The 23,650-nt window shown below is 35.1% G+C and overlaps 1 protein-coding gene across 5 annotated transcripts in view; it reads left to right on the top strand.

Annotated features, from left to right (window-relative positions):
* LOC109105329 (zinc finger protein 385B-like) overlaps window positions 1-23,650 on the top strand; it is a 117,327-nt gene that overhangs the window by 83,098 nt on the left and 10,579 nt on the right. For all 5 annotated transcript variants that reach the window (XM_042764197.1, XM_042764195.1, XM_042764196.1 and 2 more), the window contains 2 exons: window positions 2,498-2,640; window positions 14,741-14,851. In XM_042764197.1, coding sequence (XP_042620131.1) covers window positions 2,498-2,640; window positions 14,741-14,851 — 254 coding nt within the window. The remainder of the gene's footprint in view (window positions 1-2,497; window positions 2,641-14,740; window positions 14,852-23,650) is intronic.

Raw genomic sequence — 23,650 nt, 5'->3', positions numbered from 1 at the left:
GAGAAAAATATTGGTAATGATTATAGTCTTGTTCTGAAATAAAAAGAATCACTAAGAATATTTTTCTGTGCGATTAAACAATTGATGCATCAAAGCGGTTAAACTAATACAGTGAGTCGAAACCTAAATGATGAGGACAATATTAACCCATCTGAGTCTTTGCATCTCTGATGGTTTCAGTAAGCTTTGAAATATGCAGTGTTTTACCTCATCTGAACTATGAAAACGCAGCTATTTTATTGAAACTAAATGTTCTGGTCGGACCACAGAGCTTCAAATCATGGCTATGAATTTTGATGCCAGTCAGAGGGCCAAGTTCAGTTATTGCATGTGGTTCTCATTAAATTCAGCAAATGGGAATAAAATAAGCCTGTTTCAGTGCTCGGATGTACAGGTGGTGAGGGAGACATCTGTCTAGTGATGGAGCGTGTGCATTTATATTATACCAAAGTGGACTTGTTCTGGCCTGTGCATTGCAATCAGTGATGTTTCGGAAAAAAAGAACATGCTTTTAAACGTAAATTAAAAGTGATTTTCTTGAAATGTCTTGACAGTCTGAACACAGTGAAACCATAACACTTTTTCTTCATATGTAATTTGATTTTGTTTTACAGCCACGAATGCAGTTTTATATAACCAAATAATACTTGTAAGGCAGCCACAAAACATACTACGAGACGCCTCATTGAGGGTCTCTAGTCAGCCTTGACTTGTTGTATGACATCTGAAAAGAAAGCCAAAAAGCATTCCTTGTACTCTGCCTTACTCCTTTGATTCCTGACAGCCATTGATTCCTTGTTTATTTTCCGTTCTTATGTTCAGACAGACCAAATGACAAGAAAAAAACACATTTGCAGGTGTTTCTTTTCTTTCTTTTTTCTGCAAAGAGCACAAATGTGTCATGCTAGCTTATGATTAAAGCAGCATTAGTGTGCATTATACCTCCCGGGGTGCTGTGCAGTAGCTTTAGATTTTCCCATATCCTCTGCCATGCTAAAAGATGTTTGCTTTAGCATCGTTTTTACAAGCATTACAAGGATTTGTTAACATTACATAAAAATATTTGAGACTAAGACAACATGGCCATAGTCTGTAGTTTTTTTTGTTTGTTTGTTTTTTTTTTAGCTGTACTCTGATTGTGTTTCGCAGCTTGACCTGTGTTACGTACAACGAAGAGTCTTGGATCTCTTTTAATCGTGCAGTAAACGGGAAATAACCCTTTTCCTTTCATCATATACATGATTAGATATCTCCATGGTGCATTCCACAAGATCCTTCTTCATTACACATCCGACTGGAGCTGTCATTGTGTTATATGAATGGACATGGTACTGCTCACGCTGATCAAAGCATATTAGGGGCCAATTTATTCAGCGATGTTGCAATAACACTACGACTGGGTTCTATTATATTGGAAGTACATGATACAAATCTCCAGTCAGAATGAATAACTGAGTAAATGAAAAAGACTAAGTTACTGATTGTATAGAATTAAAAATAATTTAAATTAATTAGCTCACTTGTAACAAATATGCATATTAAAATGACAAATCATCATTTAGCAGACTTTTTTATTCAGAGCCACTTACTATAGACTTGTCATTGTCGTGATTTTTTTATACGGTTTTATTTTATATTGTTTATCTATATTTGAATTATCTTTTATTTTTACAGAGTATTATCATTATTTTTTTACAGATTAATTTTTAATTATCTTTTTTTTAATATCTTTTTTATTTTTAGTTTTCATATTAGTTTTGGTAATTTAGTTAAGTGCTTTTATTTTTATATTAATTTTTGTTTATTCATTTATTTGAATTTAATAATTGAAGAACTTCGACCTAAACTTATTTTATTTCAGTTAGTTGCCAAGGCAGTGTTTAGTGTTCATTAATTTTCATTAATTTTTTTTTTGTTGAGTTTTTCATCTTATATTTATTTTTTTATTCGAATACTTCATTAAACAGATGTATAGATGAATATTGGGTAAAACGATACTTTTATCAATACAATGATGTAGTAATCATACTTTAACATAAGCTTTGTTATAGTCAACATTATTTTAGATTTTTGCATTGAGTTTATAATTATTGGATTAGTTTCTCTGCAAATAATATTCGTGCAAGTGATGACTTAAAGAGATAGTTCACCCAAAAAAGGAAGAGTAAATTATTTTCATGGGTCTGTTAACTAAGTTTAACTAAGTCATTGCATACCAGAAATAGATTTTTTTGATCTATTTTTCACCATCTGTCAACCTTGCTCTCTTTTCTGTTTTTATTTTATTTTTATTTTTTTGTGCCAGTCTTCCTCCCCAGAGCACTCAGATATTTTGCTTCTTTGGCCAATGATGATGATGAGTTTCCTCTGATCATTTTCTAACTCACCTTCTCTTGCTTTCCTCGTCTATGGATGAGTGAATTCAGGAAGGGATGTTTTGTCCTTTTTTTAAGTTTTGTCTCCTTGTTCTGATTCTCTCCCTCTTTTTCCTCTCCAGGAAGTTCCTGTCATAGCAACACACTCCCCACATTGGTTCGGACTCCTTCTCTAATGATGCAGTCCGGTCTGGACATGAAGCCTTTCATGACCTTCCCCGTGGAGAACTCCTCTCCGGTCGGCCTGTTCCCTAATTTCAATACGGTAAGCAAGCCTCCTTTCATCTCCCTGCTCTTGGCCATCTGCCTCTTTAATGTTGGCCTCGTTCCTGTGTGTGTTGATGCTGATGGAATTAAAACCTTCTCTGAAGGTTCACAAAAAACTTGGAGTGAGAAGGGATAATGTGTTATGTTACGTGTATATCGTCCTTCGCAAACTGCAGCGTGTGTGGTTGTTTGGTTGTCCAATAATTGCATGCTAGCGGCTATTTAGAATGGCATATATCATACTACACTGAAAGCTTGCCAAAAAATGAGCCATGAGGTTAGCAGACAGCAGGGAAAAAACAATTCTGAATTCAAATAACAAAATGCAACTAGCCATATAATCCTGCATAGTTAGAGCAGCAAAATAAACTGGCTGTTTAAAAGGTAATTTGTAATTTTGTGGCTTGCAGAAACCTAGAACCTTGCCAAATTAGGCAGATGCCAACATGGACAGGTTGTGTGACATGTCCTCATCAAAAAAAAAAAAAAAAAACTAAGTAAGGTAGAGAAATATTTTTTTACCCAGAATGGTAAATCAATCAGTTTTTTTTTTTTTTTTTTTTTTTTTTTTTTAAGCAAGGGCTCATTTAATTGATCCAAAATGACACTAAATACATTTAGAATGTTACAACCGATAAGTGCTAGTCTTTTGAAATTTTATATTCTTCAAAGAAAACTATTATGCAGCACAACCCATTAAAGGGTTACTCCACCCCAAAATGAAAATTTTGTCATTAATCACTTACCCCCATGTCGTTCCAAACCCGTAAAAGCTTCGTTCGTCTTCGGAACACAATTTAATATATTTTGGATGAAAACCGGGAGGCTTGTGACTGTCCCATTGACTGCCAAGTAAATTACACTGTCAAGGTCCAGAAAAATAAGAAAGACATCGTCAGAAGAGTCCATCTGCCATCAGTGGTACAACCATAACGTTATGAAGTGACGAGAATACTTTTTGTACGTGAAGAAAACAAAAATAATTACTTTATTCAACAATTTGTCCCCTTTGTGTCCATTTTGGAGAATATCCACTGAACACAAACTGTGTACTTCTTCCGAAGACAAACGACATGGTGGTTGTGTGATTAATGACAAAATTTTCATTTTGGGGTGGAGTAACCCTTTAATAATTAGAAATGTTTCTTGAGCAGCAAATAAGCATATTGACTGATTTCTGAAGCATTGTGTGAGATTGAAGACTGGAGTAATGTTGCTGAAAATTCAGCTTTGCATCTCAGGAATAAATTATGTTTTAAAATATATTATTTTAAAAATATATATTTTAATTTGTAATAATAGTTCACAGTATTCCTGTTTTTATTGTTTTTGTTCAAATGAGCACAGACTTGGTGAAACTTGTTTAAAAAACTTTTGAACAGTTATGTAAATGTTCGCTTGCAGCTGGGATAAACTAGGATGGTTTTTGCCAGACACAATGTGTTTTTGTGGTAAATTATTGGCTGCCAAGAGCATAAAACCAAATGTTAGTAATTTTTTATAATGTTGGGCCTATGCAGTTTGTGGCAACATTAATAAATTTTAGTGTGAATTCAATATGCATTGGATTCTTTTTCACTTACTTCACTTCTGGATCAGCTGGAAGTTTGTTTGAAGATCCTTAAACTCTTTGTGTTCCTAGCAGACCATAGGCAAGACATTAAAAAGTTATTGCTGACAAGTTGGTCATTTTTGCTCACCGTTCAACATGAGCCCATGATTCCAGCCCCTGATTCATACCCCAAAATGAGAAGGAGCAAAATTGAGTTGTGCTTTTATCTCCCCAAATCCAGACTGCTGTAGTGATGGCAATGAAGGGAGACAGAAAGAGAGAGAGAGAGAGAGAGAGGCTGATGGGATCTGAACTAGAAAGAAAGTCAGTCTGAATTTGGGGCTTTTTGAACTGCTGTGGTTTTAATGTGCGGCTCAAAACCTTTCTCCTCCTTTCTTTTCACTTTCTTGTCTCTCTTCTTTCTCTCTGCAATGCACTGTCCTGCCGTGACTCAAAATGACAGTTCTCTTTTAAAGTGGTTAGTAAAGGCCAAGCCTGGGGTCAGCGTGACACAAGGATGGTGTGGCATTCAGAACATTATTTTTAAAACCTTGGTTAAACATAAAAGTATACAAATTTGAAGTAGGGTTAATAGATTTTAAATATGTTAGAAATACATTACAAATTGTATGCATTCACTTATGTAAAGGGATTTAACACATATAACAGAAATTAATATATATTATACATTATTATATATCTATACACACATACAAATGAAATTCAATAAATTCTGCTTCCCGTTCCTTAAATTCCAGTTCAACTTCCTGTGTGATGTTGCTAATTCAGTTCTAATTCCAGCTTATGAGTTAAAATAAAGTAAATTCTTAAATTCTCACTGATCTGTTTTCAGCTGACCGCACTTTATGGCCCAGCACCCAAAGGACTGAACTCAAAATAAACAAATAAACACTGCAGAAGCTGTCATAATTACTGCTTGACTGTTGGTGCAAATCAAGAGGTTCTCCGGGCTGCAATCACACCACCGCAAAATTAGCATAATTATACCGTCTCCCTACAAGGCCATCAAATGAATTATTTTCTCCTAATGAAACTAATCACAGTAGTCTCTGTTGAGCTTCCAGGAATGGCATAGGCTAATTTTAGTTAGTGATGCACAGGATTTGCAGGTATTTTCGCGGTTTCACTTGATTAGTGCTGTTGTTTGTTTTTCCCTTATACTGAACTTACCTCTTGTACCTCTCTTGTCATGGTGACTCCCCTCCAATCAGCTCAGTTGGATCATTTCTACTATGCAGTACATTTCCACTCATCTATCTTATGTCTTAATATCTTGAATAAAACATTAAACTCAATTTTAAGATTGAAATTTTTTTTTTTTATCAAAATATCACTATGAACATAGAGGTGAATTTTAATCAATTTAATCAGTTTGGATTAAGCATATATTAACATTATTTTTTAAACTGAATTGAAATAATTCAAGCAAAGCATGTAGTAACCATGTTTTTTGGCTTATTGATTATGATTTGTATAACAGTTTAACTACAATACCATGGTTACGGCTAGGGTAGCAAAACCCTAACCAAGTTTGTTTCAAGGTTTCAGGTTTGTCATGAGACTCTAGATGGCGCAGGCTGATCAGATGGCGCAGGGTCATTAACGTAAGCTGAATATATTCAAAGAGTTAAACTACTTGGCACAAGCTGATTGGTTCATGTTGCATGTACTCGTAGCCAATGAGCTTACTGCTTTACATTTAAATGGCTGGTTAGCATTCACTAGAGCTTTTCGCAACGTGCTTTGAGTTCCACTGAAACCTTCCACCTTCCCCAACTCCACTTGTTTAGATCTGCAGTGGGTTATTATTAGGGCTGTGAATCTTTGGGTAGACAGCGAATCGATTTGAGTCATAGGTTTTCGATTCGATTCAAGAATGATTTATGCAAATTCAGAATGATTAAATTGGATTTGATTCACAATAAAATTTGATTTGATTTGATTAACGATTCAATTCTGCATTCTTTAAGTGCATTCACAGGATTATTTAAATGCTTTACCTAAATTATTTAAATGCTTAGTCAGGGGGTAAATTACACAGCAGCCTTTTATTGTTAGAGAACCATAGGTTAGAGGAAAAAATAAATAAATACATAAACACTTTTGTCCATTGTTAGATGCTAGTTTAATGATGCTATGGCATGACATGGCATATGTAGAAATTTATGTAAGCCAAGATTAAAAAAAAAAAAAGAGCTTAGTATTATGTATAGGCTAACATTTCGTCACACCAGGGGTATACACAACATCACAAAAGACACAAAAATCAAAAAAACAATTTTTTTTGTAGGCCTATGAATGTATTATTATATAAAGTGCCACTTAAAAGTTTATGAACCCCTTGCAGAATCTGTGAAAATGTAATTTTAACAAAATAAGAGAGATTATACAAAATGCATGTTATTTTTAATTTAGTACTGCCCTGATTAAGATATTTTACATAAAATATGTTTACATTTAGTCCACAAGACAAAAAAAAATAGCTGAAATTATTAAAATAACCCCATTCAAAAGTTTGTGAACCCTTGGTTCTTAATACTGTGTGTGGTTACCTGGATGATTGTTGTGGTGATGTTTGTTCTGAACAGTTAAACTGAGCACTGCTCTTCAGAAAAGTCCTCCATGTCCTGCGGATTCTTCAGTTTTCCAGCATCTTTTGCATATTTGAACCCTTTCCAGCAGTGACTGTATGATTTTGAGATCCATCTTTTCACACAGAGGACAACTGAGGGACTCAAACACAACTATTAAAAAAGGTTCAGGCATTCACTGATGCTGCAGAAGGAAAAACTTGTGAAAACTTTTGAACAGGATGATGTCCAGATTTTTCTTATTTTGTAGAAATATAATATTTTTCCATTTAGTGATGTTTCATAAACAAATTTCGGGAGGAGCATGCACGGATAATTAACACGGCCAGTTCATCATTAGTGATTACACCGTTTACCAATCAGCTCAAGAGAAAACACCTATAAATAATCAAGTACATCCTACCTTTGTTATCTCTCGACTTTTAGAATCCCTCCGCCACCCCGATCTCGCACCTCCAGCCAAGTTTCTACCCCAGCTCAGGTAGAAGCACTCAGGGGAGCACTTTGGGCTGGGCCAGACTCCGAGCTCAGACCCCTCTCCCCGGACCCGGGGTGCCTCGGGCTCGGGAGTCTTGCCGGGCTCGGAGCTCACTCCCCGGACAGCATGCCAAATACGCATAACCTTTATTTAATTATAAGTAAATGTGAACTCGTGAAGTACTGCCCTTCGGAAACAACAGAAGATACTTGCATGTTTCCTGGAAAACAAATTAAGTACAATTTAGCTTGATCTTCAAATTCCAAAAGTTTTCACCCCCCGGCTCTTAATGCATCGTATTTCCTTCAGGAGCATGAGTGAATGTTTGAACCTTTTTTAATAGTTGTGTTTGAGTCCCTCAGTTGTCCTCTGTGTGAAAAGATGAATCTCAAAATCATATAGTCACTGCTGGAAAGGGTTCAAATATGCAAAAGATGCTGGAAAACTGAAGAGTCCGCAGGACATGGAGGACTTTTCTGAAGAATAGTGCGTAGTTTAGTATACCTTTTTTTTTTCTTTTTTTTTATGTTTCTTTAAATTATAGTATGAGTGTATATATATATATATATATATATATATATATATATATATATATATATATATATATATATATATATATTATAAGCTACCAAATTTTGAAAGTACTGCATAACAGGCATGTCTCAACAGAAGCATTTAGAGGAAAGAGAGCTGCCATTGTGTCATAATAATAAAGAGTTGTGTGTGTGTGTGTGCCCTGACATATGCCTCTCCTGGCACACCGTTAGAACTGACTGTTTGTGGAACATCATGAGCAGTTGTCCTTATGTATAATTAGTGCTTCCTCCACTCCACATGCAGAGAAGCCTGCAAGTCCTCCCAAGCTGCTATTAACTTACTGAACATGCTATCTCAAAAAACACATTCTGCCTCTTGCATTGATATTAAAAAGAAATGATTGTTGAGCACTATTCAGCATATTGGAATGATTTCCGAAGGATCATGTGACACTAAAGACTGGAGTAATGATGCTGAAAATTCACAGGAATATATTATATCATAATAAAATATATTGAAATAGAAAAGTTATTTTAATTTGTAATATTTCTTTTTTATGAGATATCTTTAAAAAAAAAAAGTATATTTTTTATAAACAAACTTAAATATAATGGTAAGATATTTGAAGTATCATTCATTATTGTTTTTGTTTATGTTCCTGTTTATTTCAAGTCGGATAGTAATAACCAAAAGTTTTCTGTGTCTGTGACTCACTTTTAAGTTGTTTTGCTAGACTTTTTTTTTTTTTTTAACAGAAGTGACTCATAAATCCATTCATATGCAAATTGAACTACACTTTGTTGTATGCAAGATGTACTTATTGTCATAAAAATCATTGGGTTTGGGTATTAAACCAGTTCTGAATTGAAAGAACAGAAAGAACTGATTCTCAGTCCCCGACTGTAATGAGCGCAAATCATAACAACAGTAAGTGGAATCGGACTAATTTGTTTTATGATTTGTGAAATATATTGAATGAATCTCTGCGGTGCAGCAGCATTGGATAAAGAGGAGTTAGTCATCAGTGTGATTGTGTTTATGTGCTTGAGAGCACTGCGCCCGATCAGGGATCCCAGTGTGATTACAGCGGGTGTGTAGTCACGGCTCTTTCTCTGTGACTGAAATCAATGCTGCTAGAGTCACAACAGACCAAGGCCGGTTTGTGCTCAGCCAGGTGTTCTCAGCCATGAAGAGAAGCACCACATTATCCAGCCGCTGTGCTTTCTGTGCTTCAGAGACAATCTCTGGCCTTGGCAAAGTTACAGATATCAGCTCACTCCAAGATATTCTTTCTATTACATTGCTACAGATATCATTAAGGGAGCTCGTAAAGAGGTTTAGAGACAGCAAGAGAAAGAATGAAGGAAGAGAAAGAAAGAAAAAAACAAGACTGTTGTATTGTCAGAGTTGTCCATGAGAGATGCCACAGTGGACATGGCATGAACTCTTTCAGTTCGACTAATGTCATGGCTTAGCAACAGATTGAAGAGAGTAGTATAAGATTTGCATTTATATCAATCAATCAATCAATCTGCTTTTTCAGTTGTTTGCTTTCTTGGCATTACAGGTGATCTGTATGAGTGCACTCTTTCTAGATGATATTACTTTTCAAATTTCATGTTTGTTTACTTGTTAGATTTTTAATTATGTCATAATGGAGGTGAATGACTAGGGAAATGTCATTTAAATTCATTTGACAGTGACTGAAATCTCTTCACTTCCACTGAAGCTAATGTGATTAACAATGCCTGATTGACAGGTAAATCCGCCCACAGAGTGTGACATCATCATCTATGTTTTTATGGGAGGTAAACTGTTATTGATGGAGACAGTGATGTTGTTCTCATTCTCATGGCCTTAAAATAGACAACCTCTCCTGGCTCAGAATAAAAGCACATTTCTGATATAGGCTGTAATTTGCTCTTTTTTTAGTACCGGTTATTATTTCAAACAGTAAAAGTTGTTGTTTATTTTGCATAAAAAAAGGCAGATGAGGGAAGAGTCAGAATATGCTTGAACAGAGACATAAATGTGAGAAAATCATACACAAGAAGTGCTGAATCTTGACAGATCAAACATTTTCTGCATAAAAAAATGTTGTGTTCATTTATTTACCACCATTTTTGATAGTAAATTTGTATTAAATCATAAACTTCTGAAAAAACACATTTTATAGGTCACTATTATTATACAATTGTAATAAATTATTATATAAAAACACATTTCATAGGGCACTATTATTGTTAAAAGTGTAATAATTTTTTTTTTCTCAGTTTTATGAATTCAAATGATTAAACATCAATTTTGATTTTTAAAATATAATTAAACAATTAACCCAGAACCCAGAAATATTCAAACTGAAAACACAGAATTTGGGAGGGAATGAATGAATGAATGAATAAAAAAGGATTTCATGTGCCCTACATTCAATGTACTACTGTATATGCAGTTCTGATGGTTTAACATTTTACATTTATTAATTTTTGATTTCATAGTATTTTGATGTTTGACATTTAAAAACTTGTTGTCCATTTAATTTAAAATCATATTGTTGACATTTCAGATTTGTAATCTCAGAGCAATGTCAGTACAAACTAATTAATATTCATGAGCTATTTTTTTGCCATATACGAACACCGCAGTCATTATATGTTTAGCCTGTAACTTCCCTGCACTGATAGCTGTTGTGTTTGTTGTGGTGGGAGAGCGAGATTTTAATTACAGATTACACCTGTTCAGCATCAGGCAGAACAGGTAGCGTGTCAGAGAACTGACAGACTGCAACTATGGACTTTGGGTTCTTTAAAAAAAAGGATGTTTGGAGGTGGTTGGGGACATTTTCTGTGCTGTGGTTTGTAGAGTTGGCAGTGGAGCGGTGAGGAACTGCATTAGTGACCCGCAGAGGTCATGTATGGATGGCTGCTAGTCCACTCTACTGTCCCCATAATCAAATAGAGAGAATAGCACTCTTATCCAAGGATAAAATGGCATCAGCAAAATGCAACCGCAAGTCTGCTTGAAAAGGTGGTATAGGTGGTCTGGTTTATGCAAAATCATAATTAGTCCAATAGAAATCAAGCTTAACTCGAGTAAGTGAACGGTTGTTGATGACATAATTTACATCTTTGTAGCAAGCATGATAGCATGTTCCAAAAAAATATGTGTATGTGTGTGCACTGCACGCATGTATAAAAACAAGCACACGCACACACACAGTCACACACACACACACACACACACACACACACACAGATATATATATATATATAAAATTCACTCAAAATTTACAAAAGAAATAAGAAATTGGCTACTATCCATTGATAAAGCTATCAGTGCTAGAAACCAACAGTGCAGGGACTTTCAGTCTTTCAGTGATCCTGTGATTTAATTGCTGTCTCTGTGAACAGGGCTTGAGATGACATTAAACGAAACATCTAGCTGGTTAACAAGGAATTCATGCAAAACATCCATTTTAGTTAAATAAAGTCAAGGCTTTGGTTGTAATCCATCCAGCTTGAAGGGTAACTGTCGTAAATACTTAATGTACCGAGTTCATATGAACTCTTATCAGGAGTGAACAGAATTCTCCATGTAGAGTTGACTCCTGTTTACCCAAGCTCATCAGTTATTCAGAACTAATCAGCCTGAGATGCAAGGATCAGAAGGCAGGCAGGGTGACAGCGAGCGTGCGTGTGTGTTTGAGAGATGGAGAGAGAGAGCAAGGTGTTGCTGTGAGAACAGACCTACACTGCATCGCTGCTGGAGCACACGCCACACCACGTCTCTATCCATCTCTGTCTCCGCTCGTCTATCTTTCGCTTGTGATTCCATTCAAAAGTGCGCTATGGACACTCTCCATTTGCTCCAGGTAAAATATGCCAGGATTGTGTCTCAAGTTAAATATGACTGTCTATTAAGTGAGCTGTAAAATGCTTTCCTGCTTGGAGAGATGGCTGTAGTGAGTGTGTGAAATGGTTAAATGACTTGGAGGCAAACTCAGAAGTCAGGGTTTCATGCACGGCTTTGAGAAGTAGTGAAACACTGTGCGTAATCCTGTTGGATGCTGCACAGCACATAGTTTAGAGCTTGTTAAATTCTGTCCGTTTATTTTCTTGTCTTATTAAATTCTCAGATCCATGAGCATAGATTTAGGATACCATATGAATGGAAACATGTCCCTACCACAGTTAGAAACTACTGAATATAGTCCTTATCATTATTGCTGCTGTAATTGTATGTAATTTAAGCATTGCATGTTTCTGGCATATTTTTATTGGTTAAATTATTTTATCTATAAATATAAATTAACAGGGGCACTACTTGCTGTTAGAGTTGTTAGGTATTCACTGAAAATAAAGCTCTGAAGCCTCATTCTCCATTTTATTTACAAAATTGTTCAGTTTGGGGTCAGTACGTAGCAGTAAATTAATTTATAATGTTACAAAATATTCCCATATAAAATAAATGCTGTTGTAATTTTTAACGTTCTATTCATCATAGAATGTTGAAAACAAAATGTATCATGATTTCCACAAAAATATCCACCACAACTGTTTTCAGCATTGATAATAATAAATGTTTCCATAGCAGCAAATCAGCCTGAAAGACTGGAGTAATGGCTGCTAAAATGCAGGTTGCCAATAGTTCTTTTAAAAGGTAATAATATTGTACAGTATCACTGTTTTACTGTTTTTTTTTTTTTTTTGATCAAATAAATGCAGCCTAGGTGAGCATAAGAGATTTCTTTGAAATATATTTAAAAATCTTACTGACAACTTTGCTTATGACATGTAAGGCATGTCAATGACATCACATTTCCACTTTTTTTATTTAAATGTTATTAATATTTAACTTTTGAAAAGGTACCGCCCCAGTGACAGCTTTTGTAGCTTTTTTTTCTGAGAGTGTAAAGAACAACTTTCTGAGTTTGAACACTCTTTCACTGTTTAGATGAAAATATTCATCTGATTTTAAAACATGCCTGTGAATGTTAAAACCAAACCTACGCTGAGCTATTCCTGGATTGCAGTAGTAAAGTGTATTTGTTGTATCATTTTACTGTTACATTAAAAGCATTCAGGATTTAATTGGAGAAAATGAGGGCATATTTGTAAAGGTTTATAAAAGGCTTTTCTTTGCTTGAATTTCATTTAATTTGTTTGAATGAAGGATAACTAGCTGGCAGAAGTTCAGAAGCTGCAAGTGATCAAGTCCACAGAGGTGCTTGGATGCTCTCCTGTGCTGATGTGGCAGAGATCACATTTGCTTTCCTTTCTTCATCCTCCTTGGTTCAGTAATCCGAGTATCTATTTCTATCAGGTGGAGCCCAGGAGACCAGCAAGGCTGCCATTGATTGTCACCATTACACAGCTGTCTTGCCTGCAGCTTGCGATCCTTATTGCTCTCATTTCCACCTAGCGTTCAGGGTCATGGATACTGACTAATGTGGAGGACACTCAGCGTGTGTCTTATACACATCTCACTAACTCTCTTTTCTAATGCTGATTTCATAGTTTGTTCATTTTCTAGGTCTCTTTACAAATGATACTTTTTGGTGTGTTCATCAATGTGACTGCATTGTGAGTGCCAGCAGCAGCTGTGTACCACCATAATAAGTAATGAGTCGGGACAAGAAGATGCCAGCTTTACTGTTTTATTCATGTTTTTGTCACTTTGAATTTACCACCAAACCTTTATGTGCACAAAACACAGGCGCTTGCATCCTGTCGATGTATTGCAATAGAAGCAGCTGTTGAGCAGAGATGGAAACTCAAATCTAGTTCGTAAAATCATTGTTACTCAACTAACTGACTAATAGTCAGTTGACTTGGACTCCAAATCCGAATTGTAAGGTTTGCAAGGAGGAATATTTTCTCCAAATTTTATGATACAAGTTTCTGTCACACATTTCCTGTGTTTGTTTGTTTAGATGGTTGGTTTATGCCGTCATGTGATCCTGTATTCCTCAGTAATCTTGTACTAGTAAAAAGGGACAAAAGCTGTTGCTGCAGTTACACCTTTTCAAAAAGTATACCTCTGTACCCTATTTAGCCCTAAATGGTGCATAGGGTACAGTTATATGAAATATGAAATTAATTGTGGTGAAACAGGCTTTTTAGAACTAACCCGAAGCATATAAAATAAATTTTTAAGCATACCAGGACTGCATTTATTTGATCATGAATACAGTAAAGAAAATCATCTCCACTGGTTTAAAAAATAAAAAAATAAATAAAACAAATCCAGAATTGAAATCAGAAAGTCAATTAAAAAAATACATATGGAATCAAACAGCCCACTTTAAATTAAGTTTGTGGGCAGTGAGATGTTTTATGTTTTTGAAGGAAGCTCAACAAGCCTGGTTTTATTTGATCACAAATACATTAAAACATTAATATGGTGAAATATGATTAGAATTTAAATGAACTTAAGAATTTAAATGTTTTCTGTTTTAATATATTTTAAAATGTAATTTATTTCTGTATGGCAAAGCTGAATCAGCAGCCATTACTCCAGTCTTCAGTGTCACATGATCCTACACAAATTGATACTGTAATATATGTTTTATGGTTTTCTTTGATGAATAGAAAGTTTAAAAGAACAGCATTTTGTAACACTATAAATTTATTTACTGTCACTTTTGATTAGTTTATGTCATCTTTGCTGGATAAAAGTATTTATTAAAAAGAAAGAAAAAAAACATGAAAAGATCCAAAACTTTAAATAAATTCATAGCAGTTCAGATCCACAAATTATACAGATTACCTTTATACTTATTGTGAACTGAACATTTTTTTTAGTGCACATTCACTTCAGAAAACCCCTTTCGCATCAGACTAATGAACAGACTCTAGTCCACGCCAGCATCTCAAGCTTCTGGTGAGATTCCTCAAGTGTTCCTCTGCTCTTTGTCTTCCAGATGGACCCTGTCCAGAAAGCAGTAATCAACCACACATTTGGAGTCTCCATTCCTCCCAAGAAAAAGCAAGTTATTTCTTGCAACATCTGTCAGCTCCGCTTTAATTCAGATGTGAGTATAAAAAAGCAAACTTTTCTCTGGTTAATCGTGTGTGTTTATATGAGGACGTGTAAATGTTTGTCTTTGGTGTGTGCATGTGCAGCATCTCCTTCCAGTGTACCCTTTTCTCTTAAATATGGAAAGAGAAGTGATCTTAGCCCATTCTAGTTCTGCCTATGTAAAAGTGGCTGTTATAGAGCTGTTTCGCTCTGCATGCTGATGGCTGATTAAAATTAGCCCAGTACAGCCGTTTAGGGTGCAAGTGGCAACGCTCTTCATTAATCATACAAAACAAGGTAAGTGCACTAATGTATGATAATTTTAGCAGACGTGATGCTACCAGTTCCCTCAGCCAGCTTTTAATTAACACTTCTTAGCCATTTTCAACGAGATGCATGCCGGATCATTTGAATCGTTTCATTAAATCAGTTGCTATGTTTGCTGTTTTCATCTCATTAACTTCCTTTACCTGTGTTGACTGTTAGTCCCTTACCCTTAGTCATTGAGCCCATTATACACACAGCAATTCAGCACAGATACCCAAGTATGCCTTCAAAATACATTTTTGATGTTGTTAGTTGAATATGCAAAGTATTTACATAGGGTGGGGAATCAAGAATCATTTCTTATTAAGAGCGGTTTCATTTTATAAAAAATAAAAAAATAAATGGAATAGTTTGAAATGATTTTAACAATGTTTGGTTTTATTAACTCTGAATGATTCCTGTGTCATGAATCATGGCCAAAAAAAAACTTGTGAACTGGGTTGGGTGCCATTTGAAACTGAATTGAGAATGCGTTTTAAATTCCAAGTCAGTTTCGAAATAGATTCCAATTCAAATATGAATGCAAGGAAATGAATTGATCAATTCACATTCAAAGGAATTTATAAAACTTAAAAGTTTGATTGAAAGCTTTGAAAACAATATAAAAAGCCTTGAAGTTTGAAGATTTGTTGAATTACAATTCATGTTATTCCAGTTCAACTTCCTGTGGGTTGTGATATTTTCAATTTAACTCATACATTTCAAAAGCAAGCAAATTCTCTTCATTCTGAATTTTTCAAAACCCTGTTTCTGAGCTTGCAGATTGAATTGAATAAGAAAGCAAAAGACTGTGAGAAAAAAGACAATAAATTGGCAACACATCTTGATTTTGCCCTGCCATTACTGATTATACACTACTGCAACATTGTGGTCAGTTTCGTGAATTAATCGTTCTATGAAGGACTCATTTGAAGAGATTATTTCCGCTGAATCTTCAGAAAGACTTCAGTCTAAAACCACTTAAAGGGTTAAGTCACCCAAAAATCAAAATCACTTAATTTGCTTCTCTGCATTTACACAAAAGATGGAACACAAATTTGTAATAAGTTTCTTATGGTCACTAAATAACAAATTACATTTTAAAATGTATTAAAATTTGTATTAAATTAAAACCTATAAATATGTTTATATATGTATGTATATATATATATATATATATATGTGTGTGTGTATATATATATATATATATATATATATATATATATATATATATATATATATATATTATTTATATTTTTTTTTTTTTTTTTTTTTTTTTTTTTTTTCAGCAGAGAAAATACTGTGTGTGTGTGTGTGTGTGTGTAATATATATATTACAACTGACATCAGTTTGTTGGTTTGTCACTTGTCACTCAGCTGCTGTTTATGATTTTCCTTGCTTTTGTAATGAGTAATAGATTTTCCTTTTCATGCATAATGTCCCAAATAAAATGTGGCATTGTTTACTCTCTGGCAGAGCAGTAAAATCTCAATGTTTGCACTAAACCGTACCATTGTGTTTATGAGTGCATGCACAGTTGTGTGGCTCTGAGCAGAGTCCACTGGCAGAGGTTTGTGTTGTGTTGTTCTCTATGGGAGAGGGGTAATTACTTACTGTACTGCCATGTTGTTCCACTCTGTCTTGGCATTGATTAAGCTATTTAATTTAAGATGAATGGCACAGGGTGGCAATAAGCCCTGGCTGACAGAGGGCTCCCACTGCGAGCGGCAATTGAGAAAAGGTTTCTCTCAGAGTGGAAAACAGACACAGGAGACACCATTGTGCATCTGTTTTGTCTCCTCCAGGTCTTTTTCATCTTTATCATGACAAACAGGTAGGAATGTAAGCACAGGAGCCCAGGGAACCCCTTTGGACTTCTGAGCAAAGGCAGACATGGTCCTGTTGTCTCAGTGGGGCGGCTGCTGGGTGTCCCAGCCTGCCTGTTCTTCCCTCCTGCGGTGCATAATTGCTTGATTGCTATCAAGTTTGAAACCAGTGTTTTCCAGCACAGCCAACGGGCTTCTGAACTGAAGCGACTGCTAGGGATTAACTTGTCTCAGCTTCCTGTTATCATCTTCCCCTCCCTCTCGCACTCCAAACAAGCACAATAAAGTGTAAAGTGCAATGACTGCACTTCTTACGACCATTTAAAATAGTTTCCTATTGCAATCGCCTATTTGAACAATGATTTAAAGATTAAGCGGCGCATCTGAGCAAGCATGGGGCGAGCAGAAGTGTCAACGGATGTTCCCCAGACCGCTGAGCTCTTTGATGCTAATTCTGTGTGCATGTGTTGCCACATTGCGATCTCCACCGATAGAGCTGTCTCTCCTGCTCTCCTTGCTCCCTGGAGATGTTCATCTGCAGGCCCAGTCCAAAGCACATCTTGTTTAAGTGAAAGTGATGGTCTGGTTGGCGTGTCAGAACAAATCAGCCTGTGTCCCACGTTTACCTTCGTTCTCTGCAGGCCTGAAGTTGCCGTGTTTGTCAAGTGCTGTGCTGTTACTATTTTATGTTCCAGGGGAACAGAGATTCACTCACATTATACACAGGCACAGTGTCTCGTATCAGTCTCACAGCTTGCTCATGTAGATTAGCCATCACCCTTGGAAGCTACAAACTTTATCTGTGGCTTTATTACTCCTCTTCATTTTGCCACAGTCCAGTGATGTAATTTAATCCCATATTTAGTGCACGCTCTGGACTCACTGTGTCATCCAATCATGTTGCCAGAGGGGAAAAAACGTTGTGTAACTAAAAAAGTGACATGACACACAGCCAAGTATGGTGACCCATACTCAGAATTCGTGCTCTGCATTTAACCCACCCAAAGTGCACACACACAGCAGTGAACACACACACACACCGTGAACACACACCCGGAGCAGTGGGCAGCCATTTATGCTGCGGCGCCCGGGGGGGTTGGGGGTTCGGTGCCTTACTCAAGGGCACCTAAGTCGTGGTATTGCCGGCCTGAGACTCGAACCCACAACCTTAGGGTTAGGAGTCAAACTCTCTAACCATTAGACCACGACTTGGCCGAGGATGTGTTGTTCCACTCAGTGCTTCTGTTTCCATAATGAGTCCAAGTGTGCCACTGTGAAGTGTCTAATGGGCACTTTCGGTGAAAATACACCATAAACAGATGTGATAAATAGGCTGTGATATTCCTCCCTGCTTGTTCTGTGAAATATTCCCATAGTAGTGTAAAATAACAATGATATTCAGATTCGTTTGGATCTTAAAATCACAGTCTGGCACATAGATTTTTTATTTTCAGTAAAATCATATTTATGTAGTTCTTTACCTAATTTATAGCATATTAGAATGTTGTTTTACTATGTTTATTTAAATAAACATATTAGTATGGGGTAATTTCCATTTTTGGGTGAACAATCCCTTTAAACTGTTTTCAGTATTAATTATAATAGGAAATGTTTCTTTAGTAACTAATCAGCGTATAAGAATGATTTCTGATGATTTCATGATTTGTTCATGTGACACTGAAGATTGGAATAATGGCTGCTGAAAATTCAGCTTTCCAACACAGGAATAAATTACATTTTAAAATAAAAAAGTTATTTTAAATTATTTTAAATTTTAATAATATTTCACAATTTTACTCTATCTTTGGTGAGCATGAGAGACTTGTAAACGGTCGTGTAACTGCTGTCACACTAAGTATTTTAAACTTCACATCATCAGGCATCGCGAATGTGACTTGCTAGTGAGCGTCACCAATGCCGCTGGGCTAATGGGTATAAATGGACACACTCACATGCATTACATGTTCCCTAAATCACTATGGATTAGCACTAATTAATGGCTCAGATCAATGTGTGTAAAAGCCAAACCTTAAATGGCATTTGTGTCCATTATGTTTTAAAACTTTGCCAGGCGTATAATTACAGTCTTTAACTGTTCAACTCCACCATGCAATTTACTGACCTTGTGCAAGTTTATAGTTCAACTCCAGCCTCTGAAATGCCTCATATAAATTACCTTTCCATTAATATTTTCGGCATTATATTTTATGTGCTTTCCACGGACTAAACATGCTCCCATTTTCTGTAGAATGCAACTTTTTTAATGCCGTAATTACATTTCAGGCAAGGCCTACAGGCAGCTGACAATTCTATAAATTGTTTTTGGTTTGATATGGTGTTTTTGTTTCATATTTTGACTCAGAAATCTTGGCCCTCTGTTTAGCTATTAAAATAAATTCTTGCAGATGTGGCCTGAATAAACTCTGTGAATGTGGGAAAATTGAAGCTGAATTTTTCAGGTTTTCACTGTACTGCCTTTTACAAATACACAAAACCTGTTTATACTGAAACTTTTTGTTCTCTGGCAGCTTTGTCTTTTTTCAGTTACATTACATTGTCTGATGTAATGATGTAATTTTTCTTTACAAGGTGTGTGTTTTGAAGGTTGTGTGTTCTTTTGAAGAGTGCATTAAAGAAATGGCTGGCGTACACTCTTAGGTTTCCCTTATCTCCTGTAAATGAGCTGTTTTATCTCCATTTGCGCTCAGCGTAACAGAGAAGCCCCGGCCATTTCATTTGAAGTTACCTGATCTGAAGGTGTGTTCTGCTGTGATGTGACATTAGGTGAAGTGGTGGCTTCCCTCCAGGGACCTACAGCCCTTATGTGAGAACACGCCAATATGGCAGATAACCAGCACATCTCATTAAAGCTTTATAGTCTCTTATATATATGCTGTGTCTTTGCAGCCGTCACACCCCTGCAACACGTGTCTCTGTTGAACTGTTGTGTCGTTGCTTGACTAACGTTACCCAGCACGATAAGGAGATCCTAGTCTCAAATTTCCTGTTCACACCTGGTATTAAGATGGTAGATGTCCCCATCGGTATCATATTTTTGTTTTTTGTATTTTTGCACTGTTACCATTATATTTCTAGTTCATATTTTTGTTTGTATATTATTTCTGAAGGATCATGTGACACTGAAGACTGCTGAAAATTCAGCTTTGCCATCACAGAAATAAATTACATATTAAAATATATTAAATTATTTTATATTTTACTCCCAATAATACTCCCAATGCTTTTTTTTTTTTTATTATTAAATATGTGCAGCTTTGGTGAACATAAGGGACTTTTGAATGGCAGTGTAAGTAACTGTTCTGGTTTTTTTTTTAGAGATGTTGTATCATACACATACTACAAATCATCATAATACCTCACAGACATATCTTAATAAAACATGTGAGCAGATAATAAAAATCATGAAAAAAGGAATGTTTCACTGCATTGTGACACTTAAATGTTATCTTTAAATATGGAAATAGGAATGTTTCACTGCATTGTGATCTGTAGATGTTTTTGTGAACTTTTTGTGTAGGTTTAAGAAAAAATCAGTTCCATTAATACTGGTACTAGGGTAAAATGCCTAAAATGTCTGGGTTTTGGCTTTGTTTTCCTATTGATGTTTTCTCTAGAGGCCTCATACATTATATATCGTTTTAAACGTTCTCTGTAGATCCTACCTTCTCGCTTGCCACGATTGGTGGATTATGTATGTTTGGTAAAAATACTTTTTAGTCATTGCCTTTTACAAATACACTACTATTGTTGTAAAACAGTGCTGGACTGCTGAATCTACATTGCTATAGGAAAATTAAGAGTTTTTAAATGAGCTCTTTTATTGTAAATAAAAACTTTATATTACCAAGAAGTTTCATTTTTGTTTAGTATTTTTGTCTAAAGATTTATGGTTAGGATTAATAATAAGGATGGGCGTTTCTTTAAAAGGACTAAAAAAATCAGTAATGTGATCGTTAATGAACTAAAATCAGAGTCAGTCAAGTCTTTGCAATTCCCATCCCTAAGAAAACAGAGCTAATTCTTCTGTCTTTTTAAAAGTAGTTATTTGGAAGATGGATTACCAGTGGGAGTTCAGATCAAGGCATGTTCTGCTAAAAGTCTTCTGATGTATTGAGCTTTGAGTAGGGGGGAAGTGTGTGTGTGTGTGCATGTGCGTGTGTGTGTGTGTTTAAAATGAAAATGCATTTTATAAGCTGGACAAAAACTCTTTTATCTGTGCTCTAAGATAAAGAACTGAAGAGTCGAAATTGGCTAATAATCAGGCTTTAACATTTGGCATGTTTTTTCATCAAAGTAAGATTGTTATTGTGCTTAAAATTATTTTAAAGGCTGAAGTTAAGGAAAAGAGTATGTCATAATTGCCGTATGACTTCATGCATTGAGGGAGTTTGTGAGCAGAGGTTTTGTGGCAGGGACCTCCGGGCATCGGAAAAACAACAGTAGTTGGCACTAATAATGCTTGTATTGCATAATTGGCTGAATCATTTGAAATTGTCAGTGCAAGACCAAATTTGTTGCATGCACAACTACATGCACATACACATTTAGCAGCACCAAACCAAGAATTTCAGATATAATGACTGTTTCCAAACAGGTTTTCTGAACTATCTACCCATCAGCAGTTTTTAAAAAAAACAAGTACTACTACAAAAAAAGAATCTTTTAAAAAATTTCTTATAACATCCTTATAATAATCACTACAACATAACAAAAAAAAGATTTTAATAAAAAACTTTAATAAATCACCACAGCATTAAAAAAAAAAAAAAAAAAAAACTATAAGAAATAGAAAAGCAAATACATTTCTGACAGTGATACCCCATCTGAGGCCAGTCTGTTTATTGCATCAGCCAGCCTGTGAAAACTACAAAGTCAAAGCATGTGTGCATTAGAAAATAAGCTCCATACAAGATTAGCTGTGTACTTTCATACAATAAGCTGTTACAATGTGTAGGTGTCTATGTCTTTGACAGGTTTCTTGTACAGTACATGAGCACTGAACGGGAGGATACGCAGACAGCTGTAGGGTAATGCACTGATATTGCTGACAGCTCATATTTGCAAATATCAGCAGAAAGGCTTACTGGTGCTTATTGCATATGCAAGCCTTTTTTGTTTGCTTGTTCGTGTCCTGCTCTTATTGCAAAGACATTTTTGCAACATAGCTATTAATAAATTGTGTATGGTTCTGACTATTTACTGAAGAATATCATATACTCTAATTGGGCTTTGTTCATGAAACACAAACAGAACAAATTTCTGTGTAAAATGTTTGTAGAACTATTCTCAAGTAAATTGCAGTATTGGTACATTTCATGTAAAACAAACAGAAAGAATTCATATGTAAATAATTTGGCAAACCATGCTGGCATACATTTTTCATAAATTATGATAATATCTGTCTACACTGCTGTTCAAAATTTTGGGGTCAGTAAGATTTTTCATAATATTTTTATAATGAATAAAATAATACATTAATACAATGATGCATTAAACTGAACAAAAGTGACAGTAAGGATATTTATAATGTTACAATTAATATCTATTAGTATTTCTAAATTGATTATGGTTTCCACATAAATATTAAGCATTTTCAACACTGAAAATAATAAGAAATTATTCTTGAATACTAAATCAGCATCTACTGTAAGAATGATTTTAACAGTATGTCACAATATTAATGTTTTACTGTATTTTTGGTCAAATAAATCCTGACTTGTTGAACAAAAGAGACTTTCTTCAGAAAATAATAATAATAATAATAATAATAAACAATGCCCAAACTTTTAAATAGAAAGTGTAAATCAAAGAATTAATTTCAGATTTGTTTTTGGACTTTGATTCGAATTCCAGAATTTTTTTTTTTTCCAATCAATGGAGCTCATTTCCAAGTGACAGTTCCAGACTTTTAACAACTGGATTTTTACATTTATTTGTGACTCTATATTTTGAAAAATGCCTGTGTATTTTAATCCAATGTTGTCTGGACCCCAATATTCTTTGAAATATCATCTTTTGTGTTTTACAGAAGAAAGAAATGCATACAGGTTTGGATCGATATGAGGGTGATTAACTCTTTCCCTGCCAGCAAAAGTTGCCAGCCACCACCAGCGACTTTTATGATTTTCACTAAAATGTGATGTCCTCCAGTATATTTTGCTGTATAAATATTTGAATATGTAATACTCCAAAATAAAGATCAGAGCCTCTACTTAAAAATAAATAAATAAATAAATAAAATCTGTTTTATTCTAGCTTAAAGCATTCTTTTTTTTTTAAACACTTGAATATAGGTAGGTTTCATAAAAATTTATAGTTTTGAGCAAAATCGCATTTTTATCAAAAACTACAACTGGATAATATTCAGTATGATTAAGGAAAGCATAAATCCAGTAAATCGCTTAAATTTATAAACATAAATCCAACGCCTCCAAATCCTGCACAGACATATACCACTTCCTCGAACATTATTGTACTCCGTAACATTATGCAGTTTTCATTTATATGCTGTCTATTGCTGATGATCGCATTATTTTTAATATGCATCTGTTTCCATAAGAGATCGCTCGTTTCTCCATCCGGTTCACGTGTGTTTTTGTTCGGGAGATTTTGTACTCGTTCAGAAGATGTGTAACAGCGCCCCCGAGTGTATAACCAG

Source organism: Cyprinus carpio, chromosome A9 (assembly GCF_018340385.1).
Source record: "Cyprinus carpio isolate SPL01 chromosome A9, ASM1834038v1, whole genome shotgun sequence".
Taxonomy (NCBI): domain Eukaryota; kingdom Metazoa; phylum Chordata; class Actinopteri; order Cypriniformes; family Cyprinidae; genus Cyprinus; species Cyprinus carpio.
This window is presented reverse-complemented; position numbering and strand designations above follow the sequence as displayed.